Raw genomic sequence first — 23,949 nt, forward strand, 5'->3', positions numbered from 1 at the left:
ATGAGTATCATGAAGTTCTTGCACTGAGACAAGGAAGCTCATCTGTGGTGTGGATGCAGGATGGATTGGTGCATTAGGTGGGGAATTTATTTCACATTGCCTGCCAAAAGATTCCTGGTGGTGACAGTTCATCACTTTCCTTAGTAGTAAAAGTCTTTAACGTAGAGATTGTTCCTTACAGAGATACTGGGAGGAGCTGGAGGTAGACTGTCACAAAAGGGAACTGGGGATCCTCAGCAGGCGCCAGTCTCTTGCCTGTCTGAATTTCATGCTTTTATGTAAACTAGTGAGAATATTTCAAGATCAACTTTGAAATGTTGTGTTTCAGCTCATGGAAGCCCTTAAAGAACAGGAAGAGATAAATTACAGATTGCGACAGTATATGGACAAGATCATTTTGGCAATCCTAGACCACAACCCATCTATCTTGGAAATAAAGAACTGAAGGGAATTTGAGAAGGAAAAGCAGCAACTGCCTGATATTTCTGCACATGCCACTGGATCTAAACAACACTCTGATACTGTAAATTAATCTATAAATATATATATACACTATGTGTGAGTGTGGGTGCGCGGGTGTGTTTATATGATGTTTGGTACACTGTTATTTGTCATTGAATTGGCTTGGTTAGACTTTTTCCATGCACTTTCAATACCTGTGATAAGATGGATACTGTATATTAATGTAATAACGATATAACTGGATCATGCTGTTTTAGATACTGGACAAAATGACTCTACCTCTAGTTGTAAAGGTGAAAAAGACAATGGAAACATATGGATGTGGCCCTAACTTTAGGAGCAAGGATTGTTCTTTCGTTCTTCCAGGAATTTGGGTACCACAAACCGATTAACATACCCAGGTTCAGTTCCTGACTGGTGCTGACTGTGTAATTTCCTATTTGATTTAGTTTTACTACTTAAACCACACATAGGATAAACAAACCAAACTTTGGGGTAAAGGAAAGACACAAAGTAAAAGGGAAGAAGAGGAAGATATTGCAGAATTGTTGCTTTGTAAAAAAATCACCATCCACTTGTTTGCCACTGTCAGCACAAAGTGCTTTTTATGTAAGATCACTTTGGAGCCTGCTTTGGGATGCTCTGAGCCAGCCTGCTCTTCAGCGTGTGCGCGCATGTGTATTTTTTATGCCAGAGTCCCTGTAGCATTGAGGCTAAGAAGGTCTTCTAATCTGTTCCCCTATTTTCAGGGGTTTATCATGGGCCATTAAGATGAGTTCTGGGATCCTGCCCTTCCCCCTCACCCTTCATTTTAAAGATTTCACTGAACAAACACATTCCAGTTCTTACAAAAAAAGAAATGGAACAAAAAAAAAGAAAAATTGCATGAAATTGCCCACTTCAGGGGGTGGAGGAGCAGTGCTTGAAATGAGGTGTTGAGTTGCTTCCCCAGCCCAGCCCCACTGCACGCCTTTGAGACGCACGTTTTGTGGGCCAGCTGTGGGGAGGACGGGCTGGGTCCTAACACAGCGGTGAAGTCTGATGTGCAGACTTTTTTACCGATCAGGCAGGAAAAAGAAAAAGAGCTTGGTCTCGCAGAGGTTGCCAATCCAGACCGAGTACATGCATGCATATCTAAAGCTCTGAGTAGCGAACACATCCTGATTTAGATGAGCAGTGGCGCAGGTGCTTAACTTTCAATGTGTACTGTGACTGCCCGGAGAAGTCAGTGGGACAGAACATAAGCTTTAAAGTTGAGTGTGTGCCTAAATGCTGCCTTAAATAGGGATGGACTTCAACATGTGCCTGTGTTCTCCTGAGCTGGGTTTGCATACTGTAAGGCTAGGACCTTTTTAATTATTAGTGTAGCTTATATGAGGAGCTCATGGAATTGTTTGGATAGTTGAATGATAAAAGAACCAATTTTATTCCGTGCACTTTTTTTAAAGTAAGAATTTCACACTTCTGATTCACACCAACTGGCACAGAATAGGCCCAAGTATCTGGCTTTTCCCAGTGCATAGAGATGTTTCCTTTATTGAATACACTCCCCAGACGAATGTTACAGTAGCAATGACTGTGCTTTTCCGTGTATTTCTTGCCGTTGGCAGTGTCTTGCCCCTAGTATTCTCGTGATGTATCTTGGTGTGTGTATATGTGATGCATTTTTCCTGAATTTGAATACAGAAAAGGTGTATTCAGTTATGGATGTAAATATATATATATTTTTCTGCAATCTCTGTGCTCTTGCCTTCAGTGATGCGTTACTGGAGTGATGGGGAAGGGGGGGATGTACTGAAATCTGGCTTTCTTGAAGGCAAGACAATAAAAACAGTTTGCTTCTATGTATCTGCGTTAGGCAGGCATAAAGTAACTGGAAAACCAAAAGGGACCAGAGGAATAACTGTGGAACACAACGTCCCAGCACACAGAATTGTCTTTAGGACTTCAGTGCTCTGGAAGAAATGGTAGAGTCTTGTAGGAATAGTGATGTCTTAGGGCTGGTTTCCTGAGGCTTTAGGGTCATCCGGAGGAAGGGATTTGAAGGCTACTCCTTTGCCATCTGGGGATGGCCTAAAATGTTCTGCTCTAAATTGCAGCAGCTCCTGTTTGTGCAGAAGCAGGTGGAACACCGTGGGTACTCCGTGCACACACCTTTCCCACCTGTTCCTCGTCCCGAATGTGCCACCTAGAAGGTAGAAGAGGAACAGTAAGCCAGCTTGGTGCTCCTTACGGCTCCCTGCCTACAAGACTCTTCACCTGCACTTTAGTGATGGCGTTTCCCTCTGCGTGGTGCTGTTTGTGGGTTGTGCCAAGGACTTTGCTCTTTTTATCGGCCACAGAGAACTGTTTCCAGTTGTCCAGTGGCTGTGGATAACCTGCTGTGACAGGCAGGGCTGGGGGAGCTGGGGGCCCTGCTGCTGGAGCTGGCTGCGTTCCGCAAGTCACGCTTCTGTCCTGCACTCTTGCAGTGGATTTAAATATGAGTGAAGGTCCTGCAGGTCGTACTGCAATGTTTTGCAAGTGACTGAATGTTTTCTGCTGAGTATTTTGAAGTAAATTGGACTCAGCTTTAGAATAGGGTTTTAATAATCAAAACCCTGTTCCCATTAAGGTAGAACATCAGCAAATGTTGAGGATTATTTTACTGAAAATTATGCTGAGCGCTTGGAAAGCGGAGAGCCTGGTTTACTTCACTGAGACCACAGAGCCTGTGGATGCGGAGAGAAGGCGACGGGACTATAGTGATAGCCAAGTTTTTGTGCAGCTAATTAGTAATACGTAAGAGGTGAATAGTCGCTGGTAGTAAATAATAGTCACTAAATCTGACTGAAATCCTGAAAGTGGCACTGCAGCCAAGGGTACTCAGCAGTGGATTTCCTAAAGACATGCAGGATTTCCTGTTTAGTTCTGTACGCAGCCGCATTGGCATTTAGAAGCTCTTCTTTGCTCCAGCGTTTGCATTTGAAGAGTTGTCTTACCACTGTGGTGGTGGTGTTTGTAGCTTTGTTTGATTGCATAAAGGAGTTATGCTTCTGCCCCTGTGGGGCCTTCTGTGCAGTACCGCTTTCTGTTAGCGCTCAAATACATATTCAGACGCTTGCAGTGTTTTGACAAATAACGTGAGCTGGAGGTGGGAAAGGTGTTTCACATTTTCCTCTTAAGGGTATCCACCTCTAAAAATACTAATTAGCAATTGCATCCCTAGACTGAGTAACTACAGATATTTGACCAACTTGTCTTGCAGTCCAACTGTTAGAGAACTCTTCTGTCCTAGAAAAGATGTCATCACATTTTATGACGTACAGGTAACTTAGTAATAAGGGATCACTTGGTGGATTTGAGGAGTTACCAGCATTCCAGGGAGTGTGCATTTTGATCAAGTGTCAGACAGACACGTTGGCAGCACGGACAGGAGATGTGAGAGATAGGGAGGCACCAGATTCCGTGTCTGTGCTCTGATAAATTTATTTCTTTACTGTGGACTGCCTTTGTGCTCACGGCCCAGCTGAGGAAGTACAGTCTGCCTCTGTTTCGGTGTTACTGTTGGTGAACAATGTCTTTGCTTCCCTAGGTAAATCACTTCAGACACAGAAATGTGGCAACTTCTCACTCTAGCAATGCTCGAATGCAGCGAACATTCTTGTGGCGAAACCGTGCTTCTCATTTAACCCTCAGGGATGCAAACACAATCCACAGTACTGTATGTTGTTCTGCTCCTTAGTTCATTCTACTGTAGGTTCTCACAAGCCAAGTGATATTCTGGTCAAACCAGTTGCAAACGCCTGCAGGTATTTTTTTGTACAGTGGAAAAAAATGGCCCTTCACCAGGCTGACCCTGCACACAAGCTACTGCGGACAAAATACCTCTTTCAAAACTTGCACTTAAGTGTACCTGAAACATAGTCTGTCAAGACTTTGCTGATATTGGCTGCTTCCCTTCAGACATCGCTCTTAAGCTGCTTCCCAGTTCTGGTTTCAGAATGTGATGTTGATTCAAAACTGTCTTGACATCACAAGAGTATTTTTCAGCTTTTTGAATAACTTCTATTGAAGGCTCGAGCTGTTTGAGGTTCTGAAGTGCAACAGCGACAAACTCTAACCATCCCTTCTAACTCTTCAAGGAGTTTTTACTTTGCAAATTTGTAGCAGGTCTCAAAAACAAGAAAAAAAGCCAATACACTTTTGCTGCCAACTTTCCTTCGGTGGGCTTGAGAGAAATTCTGATGTTTCTCAGCCAGCTCTGTAGGGAATTGAACACAATGTTATTGATTCTCGAGGATACGTCTATCGACAAATACTTTGCTGTCTGAAAGCAGCAATGCTCCATTTACTTGGTAGAACTGCATTACTCTCCAGAGAGGATCTTGGCCGACAGCATTTGGGCTCCCTAATCTGGTTGGTAATTGAAGGCTTGGAAGCTGATCTGTAAACACAGACTTTGGCCTCCTCCATCAGTCACTGCTCAGCGGTCTCTGCATCCCAGTGCTAGCGACATGTGATGAATCTAAGAATTAGAGTTTACAAATAAACGAATAGTTTTTCTCCTTCTTTAATGGCAGTGAATGTACAGTGGCTTTTTCTTAAAACAAACACTGGACGGTGTGGGCTGAGGGCTTTTTTCCAAGGAAGGAAGGAAGTAGCAGCTGATCAAACACTTGCCAAAGCAGCGGCTTGGCTTATATTGACTTGAGAGAAAAGTGACAAACTTTAACTGAGCAATTCCTGGGCTGGGCCTGGTGTAAGCAGCCCTGCTGGTATTCTCATTATGTCATTTGTTACTCAAGGAACATTGTCAAGAAGGCTTGACAGGTGACGTAACAGCACTGATTCTAAAGGATATAGTTCAACAGTTGCTGGCATTTGTTCCTTTGCAGCATCCTCGGGGTTGCTTTCTTAGTATTTTTCAATCCAAGATATTGATCCTAGGATCAGTTTGCTGGTGAAGAACAAGGCATGCGTGGGTTTCTTATTTAATGAAACTCTGCATGTGCCTTTAGAGTTTGATAAGGATCGCAGCAGGTGTTTGGTCTGAATCCCACAGCCCTGCAAAATGCACTGGGAGTTGCTCTGATGTGCAAGAGAGTCGTATCTTCGTGGGGTTCCTCCCGAGCATATCTGCTGTTGACCTTTACACTCTTGGTCTTGTCCCCAGCCACTGAGCCCGCTGTCACAGTGCCTGGGTGCCTTGGGGTAGCCGCTTCGAGCAGACAGGAGGGACAAATACAATGTCTTTGGTTTCAGTATGGGTTTAGCTAACGAGACGAAGGATTTTAGTGCTGTTTTTATACTAGGCCAGTCCTGCCCATGCCTTTTTTGTGATCCTGAAGACAAATCGTGTCTTACCTAACGTGACAAAATGTTGTAGCTGATTCTCACGATACGCAGACCCGTAGGGTGGATAATCCTGAAGTCCACCCAGGTAAGGCAGCACTGGGACATCCCTGCAAGTCTTGCCTTGCTCCTGTATAGCTGTCCCCTTGCACGTGGGACTCCAGCACTCTGTTTGCAAGGCACAACCTGCCTCGCTTGGCCTGGCAAGCATCCTGGATAGATAATGACAGCAGAACCATCTGCAGCCGGGGTCGCTGCACCGTCATCCCAGCAGTGCAGAGCCAGCTGACGCTGCTACGCTGTGTACCAGTGTCAAATTATATTGTTTAGCTTACTGGCTTCTGCCTTGAAGTCTTGTTCAACTGTGAGAGTAGCACTTATTCAAACATAAAATTAGAGTGAGAATGCTTTTTACTTTAAACCTAAAGGAAGCATGCATAAAAAAAACATTGGCTTCTTTGGACACCTATCCCTAGAATCTGTATTTCTGTCTTATGTAGGTGTCGTTAGTGGTGCAGCTGTGACCTCTGAGCTGTCAGCTTTCGCGTCACCGTCCTCAGCAGGTGATGTTCACGTTGGCAAAGCCCCGATGAGACCGGGGATGCCCTGGCGAGGGCTGCAGAGGTGATGTTCTGGCAGACACGCGTTCAATCCGCAGACAGTGAGGGGTGCAGGAGGGCTGCAGTTACTCAGACAGCTGGAGTAGTGATCTTCTCACACTACCCAACATCAGTCCCGGATAATTTAATACTTTACCTGTAGCTAAATAGTTCTGGCTTTGGAGAAGGGAAGTCAGAAGGGGAACCAAGAATTTCATGCTGTGTGAACGCTTTTCTACGCTACAGGGCAGTAAATGTTGCACTGACAGTATGTATAAATACTGAGATATTCTGAGAATTACTGTAAAATCGGTTTTGGGAGCCATTTGTTTTGCTTTGTTGCACAGACTGTACTTACATTTTTTGCATGGTTATGTATTTTAGTACTTGTGCCTTTTCTTTGTTGTGAGGATACATTTTATTTTCACGTTTTATCTCCTGGTTTGGGCACTTTTTATATACACTTTTTTTCATTTGATCTTCATCTCTGGTTCTCCTGTAATGTACATGTGTATATATAAAATAGATCAGATTTGTATTCATGTGCCTCCAAGATGTAAAAAATACTCATTTTGTACAGGTTTTTTTAGAAGCACTAGGTCATGGTCTAAATTACGTAGCAAATGAAATTGAACGTAATTAGCAGTTCTTCGTCTTCTAGAAATGTTGTGTCAGATGGCTGGTCTCTCTTGTAAGGCAATGTCACACACACACACTCCCCAGGTTCTAGTATCCTTACGAGACCAATTCTATTCACTTGTTGGTTTCAGTTAATTCAAAGTAATTAAATACCTAAATAAATGTTACGGTCCTGACTTGGCAATTATAGTTTTTATTCACACTAAGGCAAATTTGCTTCTTTTTATACTTGAAATGGATGTCAGACCAAAGTCTCAGTTGAACGTGTTGATCATTTCAGGTTAAATTCAGTTCCTGGATTGTTTTGTGGGCAAAGGGCAAGTGATTTACATTGCCCATTGAAATGGAAAAAGAAAGAGTGTTACCACTCATAGACCCTCCTTCTTAGAGAGGGTAAAATGCTTCTGATTTCTTTTTCTGTTCCTTTCCTGGCTTCTGTGGCAGCTTTTCCTAAGGACAGACCCTGGATCTGCCTGACCAGGATCTTCCTCTTGCAAATGTAAGAAATCGGATGTCTCGCTTTTCACGTTTTGGCCACTGTGGAATAAACCCCTTCCATTGGGGTCTATGGGACAGCACTCTACGGCAGCTTTTGGGAAGCTAAATAGATGTGTTGTGAGACTGTAACTCTCTGGCAACCAGGGACCTGGTCCTAGAAGTGTCCTTCCTTCCCACCAACCTCTCTCTGAGCTGGTGCTTTCATTTCTTGAGTGTTGACCCCCTCGTCTGGTGAGATGCTTGAACTGTTCCCTCTTTCGCACCTCGTGGTTTATCAATTACCCCCACACACACTCACCAGCCCCTGGACACAGTGAGAGAATAAATTGTGGTAAATCACAAGAGAGAAAGCATCAACATCCCCTCAGTTTCCCAAAAAACACAACATTTTGATCTATAAAATAATATGTTCCATTTTCATGGAACAGGATTTTCTTTTAACGGAATTTGGCATCCACTTGGCAGATTACAAAGCTGCCTTAGAAGCAAGGAGGTGAGTTTATTTTTTACTTCCAAGGCTGCTTGCTATGAAAATGAGCAAAGTTCACTCACACCATTGTCACTGAAAAAAAGCAGCCCGCAGGAGTGGCATATGACTATTTTTAATCTCGTTCTGTAATTTCCAACACCGGTGAAGTGATGTCAGCACTGCTGCAATGTGCCGTTACATGATTTCCTTGAAGTACTTTCTGGGGACAATAAAGCTGTCCTTGATGATGTGGGTCCTTTCAGGTAGCTGTAATGTACAATCAGATGTGTAAATAAATTATTTGTTTTCCCTGCATGACTAAAAAGTTGTCCGTTGCGGGTGACTGACCGGCTGTCCCTCTGTACCCTGGAGCCCCGGCGCACGCGGGGTGTACGCATCTCCATTTCTGGGCTTCGTTTGAAGGGGGATTGCACAGCTTTGCTCTCACCTGCCCAAACACCAATCTCATTAGCTTTGGCCGAGTTACACGGAAGTCACTAGGGAATTAGTTTGTCTTGGTACCTGCCCCATCTGACAGCCACAACTATGTCAAATTTCCAGGAGCTTTGTGGGATAAATAATGCCGAAACATCATGGGGTCACCCTTTTCACCTGTAGCACTCCCCTTCTCGACTGATGGGAACTCATGCTCTGATGGCTTTGGAGCCAGCTGACTTAAATATAATTATTTCCTGACCCGTGTGGCTGATGAGCGCTCCAACTCCTTCACGGGGGAGTGAAGCCCCGTCCTTGGGGTGCAGAGCTGGGGCAGAGCCTGCCCTTGCACGGCCAGCGCTGAGCACCCCCAGGATTGGGGCACTGGGAAGAGGAGGTTCACAGCAGAACCAGAGGGAAAGGGCTTTCCCCTGTGCCAGGGAGAGCTCGGAGGGAAAGCCCCGCCAATCGCCACCACCTGGGAGGGAACAGGGCTCCCAGCTGGGCTTAGGCAAACCCTGACACAGCAGGGCAGCAAAGTTTACCCAGGAGGGACTGGGAACCCCTCACCAGAGCAGTGTGTGGAAGCAGTGGGGATGGAAGGAGACGCTGGAGTGGTGCAGGCTCGGGCCAAGGCTCTCCACATCGCCAACCCCAGCCAAGCAGGCTCGGCGCGAGGCAGAGGACGCCCCGCTGTCTGTGGGGACACCTTGACCAGCACTCTGAGGTAACTTTTGCTTTTGATCTTGTCCTGTTTGAGCTGCCGGCCTCTCCGGCCTCTTCACTGGTCTTGTTTTAACAGCCGGAGTGAAAAAATACCTTTGTAAGTGACGAGTTGTTTAGGGTCAGGGCTGCTTCTAACAGGAGCCCGTGTGGCATGAGGAGTGGGCACTGGGACACGGTCACCACAGGGACAACCGGGACAACCAGCCCTGCCTGGCGCCTGTGGGCACCATTACAGAGCAGAGGGGCTCGTGGGGTTGGGGAGACGCCTCTGATAAAGGTGCAGCCACAATCAGGCGCTGGGTGCTTCTTGTTGGGAGCCATGGAGCTTTCTGTGGTGGGCTGGAAGCCTCCTGGGGCAAAGCGTCTCCTCCAGCAGCCCCATCCCGCCTGTCCAGCGGCCTGTCAGGGTTAGCCTGGGGTTAGAAGCCATTGGAGTTAGCCTGGAAACACCTGGAAGCCCCACCCTGGCAGGGCTGAGGCGTGCAGACGGCTCACAGCTGCGCTTGTTGGGGCATTCAGCAGGTGTAAAGTTTGCCTCCTGAAAAGTTACTGCTGCCACCTGCCCCTCCCTCAGGAGCCCCTTGTAGGGGGTGTAAAAAATGTGACCGGTTTGCAGCCCTATGAGTGATGGTGAAGGGCATAAGCAGAGGAGAAACGGGCCTGTGGTGTATGATTTAAAATGTGGAGCCTAACAAGGTAAAAGCTTTCTGCCTCCACCTGAGCTCAAAGCAAGGGAAGGGGAATTTTTAGAAGACTTCATGGAACAGTTCGAGCTTTGCAGAGTAAATGCTTTCTTTAAACAGCATTTTGGTGATCTTCAAGTGATCAAAATGCTTGGATTTGGCTGTCGGTAATGTCTGAACCTGTTATATATGCTTTCCAATATCATCCTATGTGGTTGCTGGGCAGCTCTTCTCCCAGCAGGTACAGATGTTTGGGGGGTCGGGGCAAAGCCAGTGTATGAATAATCCATAAAGCAACCGACCTGCGTGTTACCTTCTCAGGCTTCCCCGTGCACGGATTCCTCATAGCAAGGAGAGGTTGGATATTCAGATTTATAACAGCAAGCTCAAAGAAAACTCCCCACTGTGTATGCGAAACTACTTCACCAGAGAGATACGGAGCGGTTTTGTTCCCAAAGCGAAGCAGCTCAGGCTGACGCGGTGTACTGCTGACCTGCTTTCAGATCAGTTACTCACTGGTACGCAGGAAAGGCACAGTGGGAAAGTAAATCAGCTGTTACTCTGGGGACAGGAATACATCAACGCTGTGTATGACAAAGTCTGTAATAGTTCTAACAAACTGTGCTGTTCTTAGACAGCCGAGACCCTTGGGTCACTTTGCAACCAGGAATTAAAGCTCAGAACTCCCTGGGAGGCGATTGTTATCTTGCTCTTACCTTTTAGGGGAAAGGGAGGACGGAAAGGGGTTTGAAGCCAGACAGAGGTTAAATGAAGCAGTAGCAGGGTAGGAAATAGATTGCAGGAGTTCTGACTCCTGAAAACTTGGACGGTGGCAAGGAATGCTCTTACAAAGAGGAAACGTGTCTCATGTGAGCACCGAGCGACTACACTGGTCAACTCCTGGGAGTCCGGCAGCAGGCTCTGCTCTCCAAGTGTTGGCTGGGTGGATATGTTTTGTTGAGCAGAGCCATCTCAAAGCCCTGACTTTGATGCTTTCCCTTGCTCTGTTTGCTGTTCTTGCACCTTACAACGTTTTCATGAATGTCTGACTGCAGACAAGGGTCTGGGATGTGTCGCTCCACTCTAAATATCATTTGACCCACGTAACGCAGCAGGGACTCTCCTGCCTTAGGGTAAGTTTTGCCCTTGGAGCCAGCTGCTTTTTTGGATGCAAACCGGGGGTTAGACCATATGGTTAGCAAACTGCAGATTGTCCCATGTGTATAACCATAACTGTTCGGGTTAATGGTGGTTTTAAAACAACTTTGCAGAGATGATATGTCAGCGTATCTTCTGACACAGTGCTTAAATCCTTATTCCCGCTGTGCCCAAGCTTGCTAACAGAAAAGGTAGTTAGTATTTTGATGGAATAGCGTGTAACATGGGACTTACAACTCACGGTATAGACTGTTTCTGAAAAGAAAGACAGAAGAGTGGATAGCAGGGCTTGGCACAGAGTGAGGGAGATGGAACTTGGCTGCTGAAAGGCTGCACTCGCTCTTTCCCTGTTGCACTGTAACGCCAGCAAATTGTAGGCTGTGTTTTATGAAACACTATCTCTCCTGGCCACCGAGTGGCTTTTTTCTTCTTCATGTACTCAGGTTTATTATTTAAATCCTGAACGGTCCCTGGGCAGGGCTGCTCTCAGTGCTCTGCCTGAGCACTTGTCCTGTGCGACAGAGAGGGAACACCTCCTCTCCAAGCAAAGCATGGGATGAGGAGCTGAGTTCTGCCTGGGCAAAGCGAGAAACTGGCGGCTTGCCTGGAGAAAAGCAACAGCAGAACGGTTTGCTTTTTTATCCAAGGAAATAAAATTCAGTATAAGCTTGGGCAGCCCTGAAGGCCCCTCAGCAGCCCCAAGTGCAGCAGAGCTTTCCCCCAGCAGAGGACGGCCGGGCTCTTCGCATCGCCAAGCAGTTGTAGCATCCAAAGAGTAAGCTTCAATATTAGAGGAGGAGGAGGTATTTGGCACAATATTTGCATAAATACCTAAAAACAGGACTTAGTCTTAGGAAAGCAACTGTTCCTCTTTGGAACAAGCTGTTCAGACCTCACGTGTTTTATTTATTTGTGCAAGGAGCACGTGGCAAATGCAGTATGCGTTCTTGTCATAAAGGTTGTGTAACTTGAATCTGATTAAACAGGGGTTACAAATTCATAGATATAAAGTAAATATATCATACATATAAAGTAAAAAGAAGCATTATATTATGTCAGAGTGGTGGTAGGCTCTAGCTGTGCTTGGATCTTTTTAATTTTCTTTTTGCTTGATTGGTTTGGTATGTGTTTTTTGAGGAGTATGTAAGCAAAAAAATAGCAGATTATTTTCTGCCACCCAGCAGTGGTTGAAAACTAGAAACCAGAATGAGAAATAATGGTTCAAAACCGCATCCTTCAAATTCTCCCCGCCTGCCCCACAGCCAGTGGTGATAAAAATGAGAGCTGATTCATTTCTTGGGTTTTAACCAAGCATTAGCCATAAGACTAAACATTTGGTAGCTGGAAACCCAGAGGAGGAAATATTAATAATGTAGTATTGTATTTATGATTTATGCCGGTGTGATTTTACTGTGTAAACAGCAGATAATCAGCCTGAAGTAAAATGTGAAAATTCAGTTTGAATATCAGGAAACACTTCCTGACACAAACCATGTGAGATTGTCTGATACGGCCCCGGGCACTGGGTGCCAACTCTGTTGCTTGGCACATGGGGCAAGAGGGGGTGTCTGTGCGGGGCTGGGGAGGGATGCACCGTCGAAATGGGGGAGTCCTGGGCAGCCGAGGGGGATGCAGAAATGGAATGAGGGGTCCTCGGCAACCGAGGGGGGTGCACAGCTGAAATGGGGGGGTGCTGGGCAGCCACGAGGGATGCACAGATGAAGAGGGGGGAGGAGGGGAATGCAAATAGGGGGGTCCTGGGTAGCTGGGGGGGATGCACAGCAGAAATGAGGGGGTCCTGGGCAGCCAAGAGGGATGCACAGCCGAAATGGGGGTATCCCGGCAACAGAGGGGGATGCATAGATGAAGAGGGGGGAGGAGGGGAATGCAAATAGGGGGGTCCTGGGTAGCCGGGAGGATGCACAGCAGAAATGAGCGAGTCCTGGGCAGCCAAGAGGGATGCACAGCCGAAGGGAAGGGATCCCAGGCAGCCGACGTGGGATCCCCGGCAGCCGAGGGCGCTGCGCAGCCCCGCCCCTGCTCCCGCCCCACGGCCCGGGGCCGGTTCAGCGCTGTCGCCCCGATCACTCGCGGCCCCCGGGACGGGCGGTCCCGGCACTCTGTGTGCGTGTGCGTGCGTGTGTGTGTGTGTCTGTGCGGCGGTTCCAGGGGCCGCGCGCAGGAGCCTCCAGCCCGTCAGGCGCGGTGGCCAAGTGGTAAGGCGTCGGTCTCGTAAACCGAAGATCGCGGGTTCGAACCCCGTCCGTGCCTGCCGAGGCGGAGGGGGGGCTCTGGCAGCTCCGCCCGCGAGGGGAATTCGTGGAACCCGTTGTTTAAGGGTCCATTTTTGCTTTCGGGGTCCGAGATTCGAGATGCTGCGGGTCGCGGCCCCGTGGGTGGACCCGGAGCCCGTGACCCACTGGTGTGAATGGGGTCACCGCAGGTTTCTGCTGTGGAGCTGCTGGGCTCCCTTTTGCACTTGGCTGAGGGTGTTGGAGATTGGATCCCGGTGAGCTGTGATGCCACCCAGGGGGTCATGGACCCATGGGTGGATACTGACCCCATGGATGCCCATCATGATCCACCAGGGTGGAGATCTTGGCCACAAAGCCAGTGGACTCCTTTTTGCATTTGGCCCCAAGAGTCAGAGATTGGATCCCAGCAAGCTGCGAATCCCAGCGAGGAGGTCACGGACCCGCCGGTGGGCACAGAACCTGTGGATGTCCACCGTGACCCACCAGGGTGGTCGCTCTCTGCAGGTCTTGGCCACAAAGTCAGTGAGCTCCTTGTCGCATTTGGCCCCGGGAGTCAGAGATTGGATCCCAGGAAGGGGGTCACAAACACACAGGTGGCCACAGCCCCTGTGGATTCCCACCTTAGGGTGATCTGGTCACTCCCTACGGGTCTTGGCCAAGGCACTGGTGGGGAGGCAAGCGCTGTGCTCTCCTGTACTTCAAAAGAGTTGTCTTAAAAGCAATGAATCGTAGTTAAATTAAGCTGCTGTTTGCATCACATTGCTGTGGAGGAAGCGTTTGGTGAGCTTGAAAGCGGTGGGTCCCTCGCTGAAAGTGCTCTTTGTGATATGATTCTAACATATAGAGCTCTCAAATGGTCGGGGGAGGCTGAATCCTGGAATGAACACAGCTACTAACACTGCTCACACCAGAACTGCCTTTGATGGCTCAGTTCTGGATGCATAAAGCTGTGTGAAGCTTTACACTCACACAAGGGCATCTCCGCTGGTTCTGTGTAACATTGCTTTGATTATTGCTGCTTTCAGACAGCTTAAAATATGTAAAGAGTAGAGTCATTACACTGCAAAATCACAATAGCCAGGGAAAAGCTGAGGAACCTCTTCAAAAAAAAACCTAGCTGCTTCCTTTGATGCTCAGAAAAAGCTCTTTTCTGGTGTTTAATGTGCAGCACTTAGCCTGGGACTGATGGGGCGGGAGGCTGATTGTCTTTCTCAACAGGTATTGGGAGTGTGTGCGCGTGAAGTGTTTGGGGAGGTTCGTACAGAGCGGTTGTGCACTGTTATTAACAAGCCACAAAAAAAAAAAAAAGCCATGGTACTTTTTGATATAAAAGCAGGAAATGCAGTTTAGAACTTGTTTAGAAAAATGTAAGCACCCTTTTACTCAGAAAATGCAGTGCTGTCAAAATCCTGTCAGCTTTGTTGGAGGTTTTTGAGGATGAAAGTTCCAGCTTTGAAACACCCTATTCTGACTTAATTCTACAGCGTCTCCTGTCAGAATGTCAAACCAAAATGATTCTAATGATTCCAAAGCTGCTTTGCAGAGAATTTCAGAATTCTGTGGGTTTGTTTCTGGTTGAAACCAATGGTGAAACCGAGGTCCTCCCTGAAACAGGCTCGCCATCCCATAAACCCAAGCAGCTGAGTCTTGCCCAAACGTGTGCCATGAACCCAGGGCTCGGAGCAGGGTATTTCAATAAAGCTCTGGCATCCCCGTGGCTATAGCACATCCAGGCAGCTTAGCAGTTGCTTAACTTCAGTCTCTGCAGAACTGGAATATTTGTTTCTGCCTCCTGGGTGCCTTGTGAGGAAGGTGCTTGGCAGGTCCCGCGGGGAAGCTCTGCGCCGGAGATGCTGCTGTGCATCGTCACGCTTGGAACAACCTCACCCACCCGGATCCTTTCTGTTCAGTAACGCACCGGTCTCTGTGTGCCACACTGCTCACGGCGCTGTCTTCAAGGTTCTCCAGCTCTCCGCAGACACACCGATCCCAGGGCGTGGGTATTTTCCCTCAGTCATCAGGACTATCTTTTTAGGTCTTGTTGGTTTTGCTCAGGGCAGCAGAATCCCATTGTGCGATACAGGGCCCCCGCTCACCCCCAAAGTAGGATTGAAAGGTGACGTGTTGGTTGTAGCCGTCAAAAAAACCTCCCGAGGAAGCCAAGGAGGTGTTCCTGTGTGGAAAAGAATGGGTGGAGGCCTTGCTATAAATACCACGTTTCAACAGGTAATGCTTTCAGAGCAGTTTGTCGCCTCTGAAGAGTTCTGGTTGGCTCATTGGAAGGAAAGGCGCTGCGCCTCTGGGCTCACGCACAGAGTTTACACCAGGGCACGATGCTGTGCTGAGCCTCCTGGAGAAAAAACTCCTACCAGGCAGGAGTGGAGGCTGGGGAGGGAGTTAACGGAGAGAATTCTTGCAGCAGGAGCTCAGGATGTGAAAGTCTGGCCCCATGTGTGTCGCTGTCGCCTGGCGCGTGCTGTGCTTGGCGTGTGCCCTCCGTGGGACGGGAGCGCAGCACGGGTTGTTAACAAAGCTGGAAATCAAGAGCTGGACCCCGACTGGGGTGAATTAGCAGAGATCCGCTCGGGCTAACGAGGCTGTGCCAGCTGACCTTGTGTGTGAGCAAAGTCCAGCCTCAAAATACGATCCATATAAAGAGTCCTGCTTATCACAACCAAGTGGAGCTGGTCCTGCTGCTCCCTTCCCTCCTGACTTGGTGTGGGCACTGATGGACTTTTGGTTCTCCTCGCTCTTCTCTCTTAGATGTTCCTACACCTTTGCTTCTCCCGGAGCTCCCGGCATGGCAGGTTTGTGTTGAGGCAGCTCACATTGTTCTCTCGCCTCCCAAATTCACAGCCCTCCCTTCTTACTCACTCAGGCAATAAATTTGATTTTGGCTTTAATTTAATAGCTAAAGTCCTGAAGCGCCAATGAGCTTTAATCAAGATGCTTATGATCTGACCATAGTTGTGCTGGAGATGGTTTTGGTTTGGGTGTTTTTGGTGGGTGAGAGACAGTTGTTTGGTTTGGAAGCAAGTCCTGACCAAAAGCATAAAAATTGTCCCACTTGAGCCACTTTGAGGTCTTTTATTTTATTCCAGAAAGTACTGAGCAGCCTCCCTCTGAATATAACACCTCTATTAAATGAGGAGTTATTAAATGAAGATTAAAATGAGGTCCCTGTTAATCACCTCATAAAAACACCTTACAATTAACATACTTAAAAGATGTGTTCCTGCTGAAAATCTTGGCCATATTTAGATACAGAATTTCCTGGCCTTTCTGATTCGACAAACCAATTATTCAGGATCCAGACATCCTCACGACCCTGTTAAAATAAGTGTAAAAATGAATCAATTATAACAGTGGTGTTTCTGAATTACGTAGTGTATGTATTTCTGAGCAGAAAATGCTTGCTTTTGAAAGGCAAGATGTGAACGAGGACTAAAAGCCTAATTTTTTTCCTTGTTGCTCTGATTATAATAACATTTTCAATGCTTTGCAACTCTCCTCAGTGCCTGTCGTGTCCCTCCCTAAGGTCAAACTTCAGCAACTGGAAAGCAGTGGGGTAGCAGCACAGGAGGAGCTGTGTGTCTGGTTGGGGAATAGGAGTGAGATCAGTTGAAAGCCTTTCTTAGCCTTTGCTGTGTGGAGCTGGGCAGGGGGATTGTCCCCAGGGCTGTTGAGACCCGCTCGCGCCGTTAGTAATGGGTTGGCTTGTCTTTTTTTTTTCCCTCCACGGGATGGCTTGGAGGAAAAAAAAAAAAGAAAGCCAAGCCCCGAAACCTTGGACTCGGAAAGAAAAAGGCATGTGTCAAGTTGTGCAAATAGAGCGTGGTGTGGCAGGGGTGAGCCGGGCGCCGGAGCCAGCTGGGCCGTGTGCAGGCGAGAGCCCTCGCTCTCAGCAGCACAACCGGCGTGCCAGCGGCCGAGCCCTGCCTTGGCACACGGCGAACGCACTGGGACGGTGCTCGGCGGCCGCGATACCAACCGGCGATACCGCTTCCTGCAGATGAGACAACCGAACGTACAAAGTATTGCATAAAGCCGCGAGTGCTGGGGAGAGACCACCACCCAAGAACTGGCGAGGAGGCGGTGATCTCGGGTGAGGCAGCAGAACGGTATTTGCAGTGTTGTCTGAATCCCAAATCTACGGCTGAGTAAATTAACCCCTGAGTAAATAAACCCCAAAACTGTGGCAATCTTCACATGGCTACAGCAATGTGATTCCCATTTCCATGATGCCTGGAATTTAATGGACTGCTGAAGTTCGACCAAAAGGCATTTCTTGTGTCAAAATGAAAAATTACAGATCAAAAGGGTGACTTTGCAGACAAACATATCGATCTAAAGCCCGGGTGACACAGACTTCCTGGAAGAGAGCCCAGAAGCATGTCTGTGTTTAAAGTCAAATGGCTGTAGCCTTTTACCACTGATGAATAAAAAATGTTTTTGTCTGCATGCCGAAGGCTCGAGCAGAAACAGAAATTACTCGATTTGTTCTGCCGGAGGAGCAGGTACGTGTTTGCGAATAGTAATCCATTGAATGCTGCAGGATTCAGTAATTTAAAAAGTGACAGTGAGACAGGAAATAATAAATTTCCCCCCCTTTTGAAAACTCTGTTTATGGCAACTGTAGGAAAGGCAAGTGAGTGTCCACATCCTGTGTTGGAGGAGCAGTCACTGGTGTGCCCTTCTCTGGAAACATCAGGAGGGGAGCAGTTGTGAAGTTCCTCTATGAGGATCCCAGTTGTAGTTTTGCTTCGGTACAGGAGTAGCAACTCTTAGAGAGGTCCAGTTTTGGGATGCCACCACCATCTATGATTGGATACTCATGAAAAGGTCCAGGTGTGCCTCCCTGACCAGGATGAACGAAAAGTCTGGCACAGCGTGTGGCTGCTGCTCTTAGGGAGCAAGGTGTAACGTGATGAGCAGTGGGATTTTGTGAATGAGCTGTGTGAGCACCCAGGAGAGGGAGCGGGAGCCCTTATGCCACGCCAGCACAATGTGGACTGATGCTCCATGACTCAGTTTCCCAAAGCAACCTGCGAAAACAGTATTTAAATGGAAAAAGTGGTGCTGAATAGCTGCGACTGCTTCTGCGAAGCCCTGAAGATGCCAGCTGACACTCCAGGCAGTGTCTGAAATGAACTTCGATTATGCAGGGAAGGAGGAGCAAGGGGGATGGATGGGAGATTTCTAATCCCATCTCCTCCGCAGTCAGTTTAACCTCAGCAGCGTGGGGCCTGCTGGTCACAGAAGCTCTGCTCCTCTCCCTCGTTGTCTCTCAGGTGCTTATTCATGTTCCCGACTGCATGAAAGAAGCAGAGGCTCAGAGCTCAGGCCTGGAAGGTTTGTGCCCAGGGGCTCTCCTTACCCGTGTGAGTACCCTCTTGCATTTACCTCTGAGCGAAAGCTTACTGCAGTGAGGAAGCAGTTGCAGGATGAAAGGCAGGAATGTGAGTATAGCTTTTATTATGACCTTGGTGTAAATTAGAAAAAAAATTATATTGGAGCTGATGAAATTATATGTTTGTAAATGCAGTGCCATGGGAGCAGAGTCAGCTGTTGGCTAATATAGCTTCTGAACTATTAGTCCTCTTATTATGGAGTATAATTTCCTTTGCATTCAGCACAATAGAGCTTCGCTGGCCTGGTGATTAGGGTGACAAAGCCAGGCTTCAGAGTCCAGCCTGAGACATCACGTCAGCAGTGCAAAAAGCATCGGCAACAAACAGGACAAGATGCAAAGGGCACAAACTGAATCACGGAAGCTGAATCAGGGAACACTTTTTCAGGTGAGGGCGACTGAGCGCTGGAGCAGATTGCCTGCAAAGTTGTGGAGTCTCCATCCTGGGAGATACTCAAAAGCTGTTCAGACACAGTCCTGGGCAGCCTTTAGGTGACCCTGCATGAGCAGGGGTTGGACCAGGGGACCTCCAGAGGTCCCTTCCAACCTCAACCATTCTGTGATTCCATGAAACTCCGTGGCATTTGAAGTTTGTACTGTTGTTGCTGCCTGAAAGACATGGGGCCAAACATGCCCCGATACTGACAGCAGTGGCTTTGTTAGGATGATGGTCCCTCTGACTGTGGGTTGCCGTCTCATTTGTGGTAGCAGTAATTCAAACCGTAGTGCTAGGCTGATACCATCATCTCAGTTGAAGAGTTTAAACTGTATATGAATTCAAGGCAAGGACAGCCTAATATAGAATTTAATGTTTACTGTCTTCGAAGAAGCTATAATAAACTTAGACGAGTAGCTCAGGCAAGAGATGGAGCAATCAGCTGGCATTCCAAATATGTTAGAAGGTTCTTGGGAGCCCCGTCCTGAAACTTTTGTATGTTTTTGGCAGACACAGTGGCCATCGCTTGAATCCAAATGGTCATAAGAGTTTGATGATGTGTTGCATCGTCACAGTCTTATTGGGACTGTGAGGACAGTGCGTCTAAATTGATGGAATCCTTGTCACTAATGTCACGGGGATTGTACCCAAGTTAAAACACCTGTTTTGTCATAGGAAAAGAAAAGCAGAAGGCACATGAAGCTTTACTGGTATAGCTGCATTTAAAGCCTCTTTTCATAGTCATGCTGTGTAGGTCGGAGGAATAATAGTGTGCCAGCATCTTTAAGAAAGCCTCTTGTAGAGTCCTGTGAACCTTGTCCCCTCGCAGCCGTCACTGCAATGCCGTGGTGCTTGTGTAAGACCTGTGCAGTGAGAAATGAGCTCCCACTCTGAGCCCGCTCCCTGTGAGCCTCTGCTCCAGCTGAATTCCTGACTCCTGTCCTTTCATCACTCTGGGCTCAACTGAAAGTGTTCTTGCGAGCTACCAAATATAGAATGTGTGCTGCCTATTTCACAACTGGAACTTGCAAATGCTGGAGTGGATTTCATGGACTGAAGCCCCCCAGGGAGGGTGCATTACAGTAAATAATGTTAGTGCATTTGTTTAATCCCTAAGGATCGTGGAACGAAGGATTAAAGTGGGCTAAGGGGATTTCCCCATTGACAGCTGCTCCTCTGTGCGCAAACACCCACCCACCCAATTTTTTTTTATGTGTAACTTGTTCAGCCCGAAAGAATTTAGACTGCATGTGGCACTGTGCATAACATGACCGTTGATTCCACATCTGGTTACGCATATCTGCCTCCCCCAGTAATTGTCTTTAATAGACACAATTGAGGATGAGGTAGTTGTACTAAGAAGAGACATAGCTCTATGTTTGAACAGGAAACCATTATTTCTGAGCTTAATCATGGCTTGTTAGCCCTGTGATTTTTTTCTCCTCTCCCCCGTATACACCAAGCGCACGTGGTTTATATATGAAGGCCCTATTTGTGGTGGGGGATTCATCTCATATTGACAATTTGCCAGAGGTTCTTTGGATGGGCAGAGCCTTGGGCAGCTAAGAGAGAACCAGAGCGTGTCTGGGCGGGGATCAGAGGCTGGAGCTCACTGGTGCTACGTGGGTACTCAGAGCTGAAAAAGGTTGCAGTAAAGACCTCAGAAGGACTGCAGGTTCCATAAATCCTTAATGGACTTGGCTGCTCAGTGTTCCTGCAGAGGTATGCAGGGTCAGGCCAGCTCCTTGCAGTACATCTTATTTGCACATTTCAGAACTTTTAATCATAAACTTGCTATTCCTATTGCTTTGATAAAAAAAAAATAATATCTGACTTTGGGTCTCTGGCACGGATCCATACTTTCAGGTGAAGAACAGTGAATTTCATCCTGTGCCAGCAGTGGAGTTTCAATTCTTTCTCTCCCTACATTGTGTTCAAGTTTAACTTTTTTGACAATCCAGTCAACAAGGTCTGATGCTGAAAATACCAAGCTGTTGCCTACAAGCCACACTTGTGTACGTGGTGTTTAGTCCCACACGCTGAGAAGTTAACATATCAATGGATACGCTTTCAGATAAAGGTATTCCATAAGCATAGGCAGGATCAGGAAAGAAAAACTTAGATTAAAGCATGCATTCAACTACCCAAAACTGCATCCGCAGGGTGTAAGTGTGTCCCAGCCAGCAACATGCAGTCGAGTCTCCGACCCGTAGAAGCTCCTTCCTGGCTTTGGAGGCATCACACTGGTCTTCCACTTTGTGGAGGGCTATAAAGAAGCTACTGCATCCTATTCATGGCTCTTGTCGAAGTATTTTCTTTTCTTGCAAACAGGGCTATTTTCAGAAGTGATAGAATCTATTGTTCCATAGTTACTGTTCTGGACTATTGTTGGTCTAACGTCATTAATATATTAGCCCTTTGGCTGCCAAATGGTTTGAAACAAACTGCTTATGTTTATTTTTAGAATTTTGAAAGTTGTGATCCTTTACAACTTGATACGCTTGTGAGTACATCTGAACTGAATGCAGAGCTAATCCTCTTCCCAGCTCCCATCCAGACAGGATGCATTCCCAGCACACGGGTTTTGCAGGCCAGCAGGTATTTGTGAGAGGAGGTGAAGTCCAAAGACCTGATCTTCTCAGGTGCAGAAGTCAAGGGAAGACTTGCCTGATATGTGCCTCGTCCAGTTACCACCAAGGATGGCCAGTGCCATGGGTAGGAGCGGGCTGCCACCAGCTGAGCACATCTCATGGGATTGGGCTCCTTGCAAAAGAGCTCCAGCTGGGAAAAACCGTTGTGTGAGCGTCTTGCCGTGCTCTCATGGAAATTCCGAGGCGTTTTGCATCAGTAGTAGCCAGGGCAAGTTGAAGACAAGAGGCAACATGTATGAGGCTGCTGAAAATAGCAAATTAAACAGTTGGTCAGGCCATCAGCTAAGCAGCATGCCATTGGCTTAATTAGAAACTTCTCTGTTCTCTGGCTCGCGCTCGTCCTTCCCCAGGTACATTATTTGCTGTGAATGTGCTTGACATTGGTCTGTGGTGTTGTGAGGAGGTCTTTGATGCAGCCAAAGAGCAGTGGAGTTTTTTAAATAAAAAGAGAGAATGAGAATAAGAGGTTGGGGTGGGTGTAGCCTGTGGTCTCTGTAATAGTCACTTAATTTCTAATAGCTGTTAAGGCCTTTTCTCAATCAACCTAAATGATTTCTACAGCATCCGCGCCCTTCATCCGTGTCCCATTTCTGAAATGCTCATACAACTTCTTCCCTCTTTCAAACCTTTTTGCCCATGGTCCATGCTTCCACTCTGGGTTTTAAACAACATGTTCCTTGGCTCTAAATATTCATCAGGCTTCCAGCCAAGGAACATGTTCTTCTGAGTAGGGGACAGCTTCACAGTGTTGATCAAGAGCAGTTACATGAGAGATCAGTTCAAGCCCTCGCTGTCACGTTCTATCCACGCAAGCCAGGTTGAGTCACTTGACACGTTTGTAATGATGCTGTTCCCATAAAGCTCTGAGCACACAAAGGTTTCTAGTGCAGCCTGCGCACATGTGGCTGTCACGTGGCTTCTGTATGGACGAAGGAAGAAAATGTTCAGTGTAGACAGCAGGAATGTGAATTTGTGTCCTGCTGAACCCAAATATTTAAAAGACGAGTCCTCTAGAAGGTGGATTTTATTTATTTTTATGCATTAGCTCTTGAAGCCCAGTTTGGAGATTCTTGCTCAGCTGAGGTTTTCCTACTAAGTACCAAAGAGAAGATGGAGATATTATCATGCGTTGGTAGTCCTGTCTCGTGATGTAAGCTCATTCTAGTTTGCATCTCTTGTGGGCCTGCTGCTCAACTCAGTGGAGTTATGTTCCTGCTGCGATCTTTAGAGAACATCACCTTGATTGCTGACATCTTGCAGGAACAGGGAGTCATCTTCTCGCTCTTCACAGGACAAAACTGAGCAAGCCATTTCTTGTGTTTCTGGTGACATCAACAAGCAAGTGGACTGGCCACCACTTTGCTGTCACGGTGGAGTAAGCTGTCCGGGGGGGTGGTCATGCAAAGAACCAAAGTGCTGTGTGTGGCACGTGTGTGTTTTGTCCCCTTTTCCAGTTTGGCATTCAGAGGATCTGTAGTAAAGAGTGACAGGAGGTGCAGCAACTGCCCAACCCGCCTTGACCTGTGGGCAGAGCCCACAGTGCTGGAGTGGGATCGAGAGCTTATAAAAGCAGCATCATTCCAAAAAGTCCAGAAATCTCAGAAACAGGAGGCAGGGGAGGACATGCAGGGGAATCAGGGAAGACTGAAAAGCAGAAAGAAGGAAAACTTCTTTTTCGTGGCATTTTAGCTGTTCCTTCTGACTCGACCTCCCATCAGAGGGCCTTGTGGTATTTTTTTCCAACGCTTTTGAGTGTATTTACAAGAGTCCCTTTAGAGGTTGTGTACATTGTACAGCTCTACTTGGTGTCCCGGTCATGCGGATATGTTCACCCAGTGTCGTTTGGATATGTAAATGTAAAGTGGGTGGACATGCAGGAGGCAGAGCACGGCCTGGGGCGTCTCTGTGGCTGCTTCGGGGTGTGCAGGAGCGGAGTGGAAACGGGGGCGTATGGAGAGGTGTGCGGGGAAGTGTGTGGGGAGATGGCAAGGTGTACTGGGAGACAAAAAGATGTACTGGAAGGTGTATTGGGAGATGGAAAGATGTACTGGGAGATGGAAAGATGTACTGGGAGGTGTACTGGGAGATGGGAAGGTGTACTGGGAGACAGAAAGATGTACTGGGAGATGGGAAGATATACTGGGAGGTGGAAAGATGTACTAGGAGTAGTATTAAGAGATGGGAAGATGTACTG

At 47.4% G+C, this 23,949-nt stretch overlaps 1 protein-coding gene and 1 non-coding gene across 7 annotated transcripts in view; both read left to right on the forward strand.

Moving 5' to 3' along the window:
- The window catches only part of RAB11FIP4 (RAB11 family interacting protein 4), a 117,461-nt gene extending 109,130 nt beyond the window's left edge, over positions 1-8,331 (forward strand). For all 6 annotated transcript variants that reach the window (XM_054083307.1, XM_009563919.2, XM_054083308.1 and 3 more), the window contains one exon: positions 329-8,331. In XM_054083307.1, the coding sequence (XP_053939282.1) occupies positions 329-445 (117 nt within the window). In that variant the 3' untranslated portion in view covers positions 446-8,331. The remainder of the gene's footprint in view (positions 1-328) is intronic.
- Positions 8,332-13,202: 4,871 nt separating this feature from the next.
- TRNAT-CGU (transfer RNA threonine (anticodon CGU)) lies at positions 13,203-13,274 on the forward strand. Its single transcript has one exon. It is a non-coding gene; the product is annotated as a tRNA-Thr (tRNA).
- Positions 13,275-23,949: the final 10,675 nt, after the last annotated feature.

The sequence above is a fragment of the Cuculus canorus genome, chromosome 18, assembly GCF_017976375.1.
Source record: "Cuculus canorus isolate bCucCan1 chromosome 18, bCucCan1.pri, whole genome shotgun sequence".
Taxonomy (NCBI): Eukaryota; Metazoa; Chordata; class Aves; order Cuculiformes; family Cuculidae; genus Cuculus; species Cuculus canorus.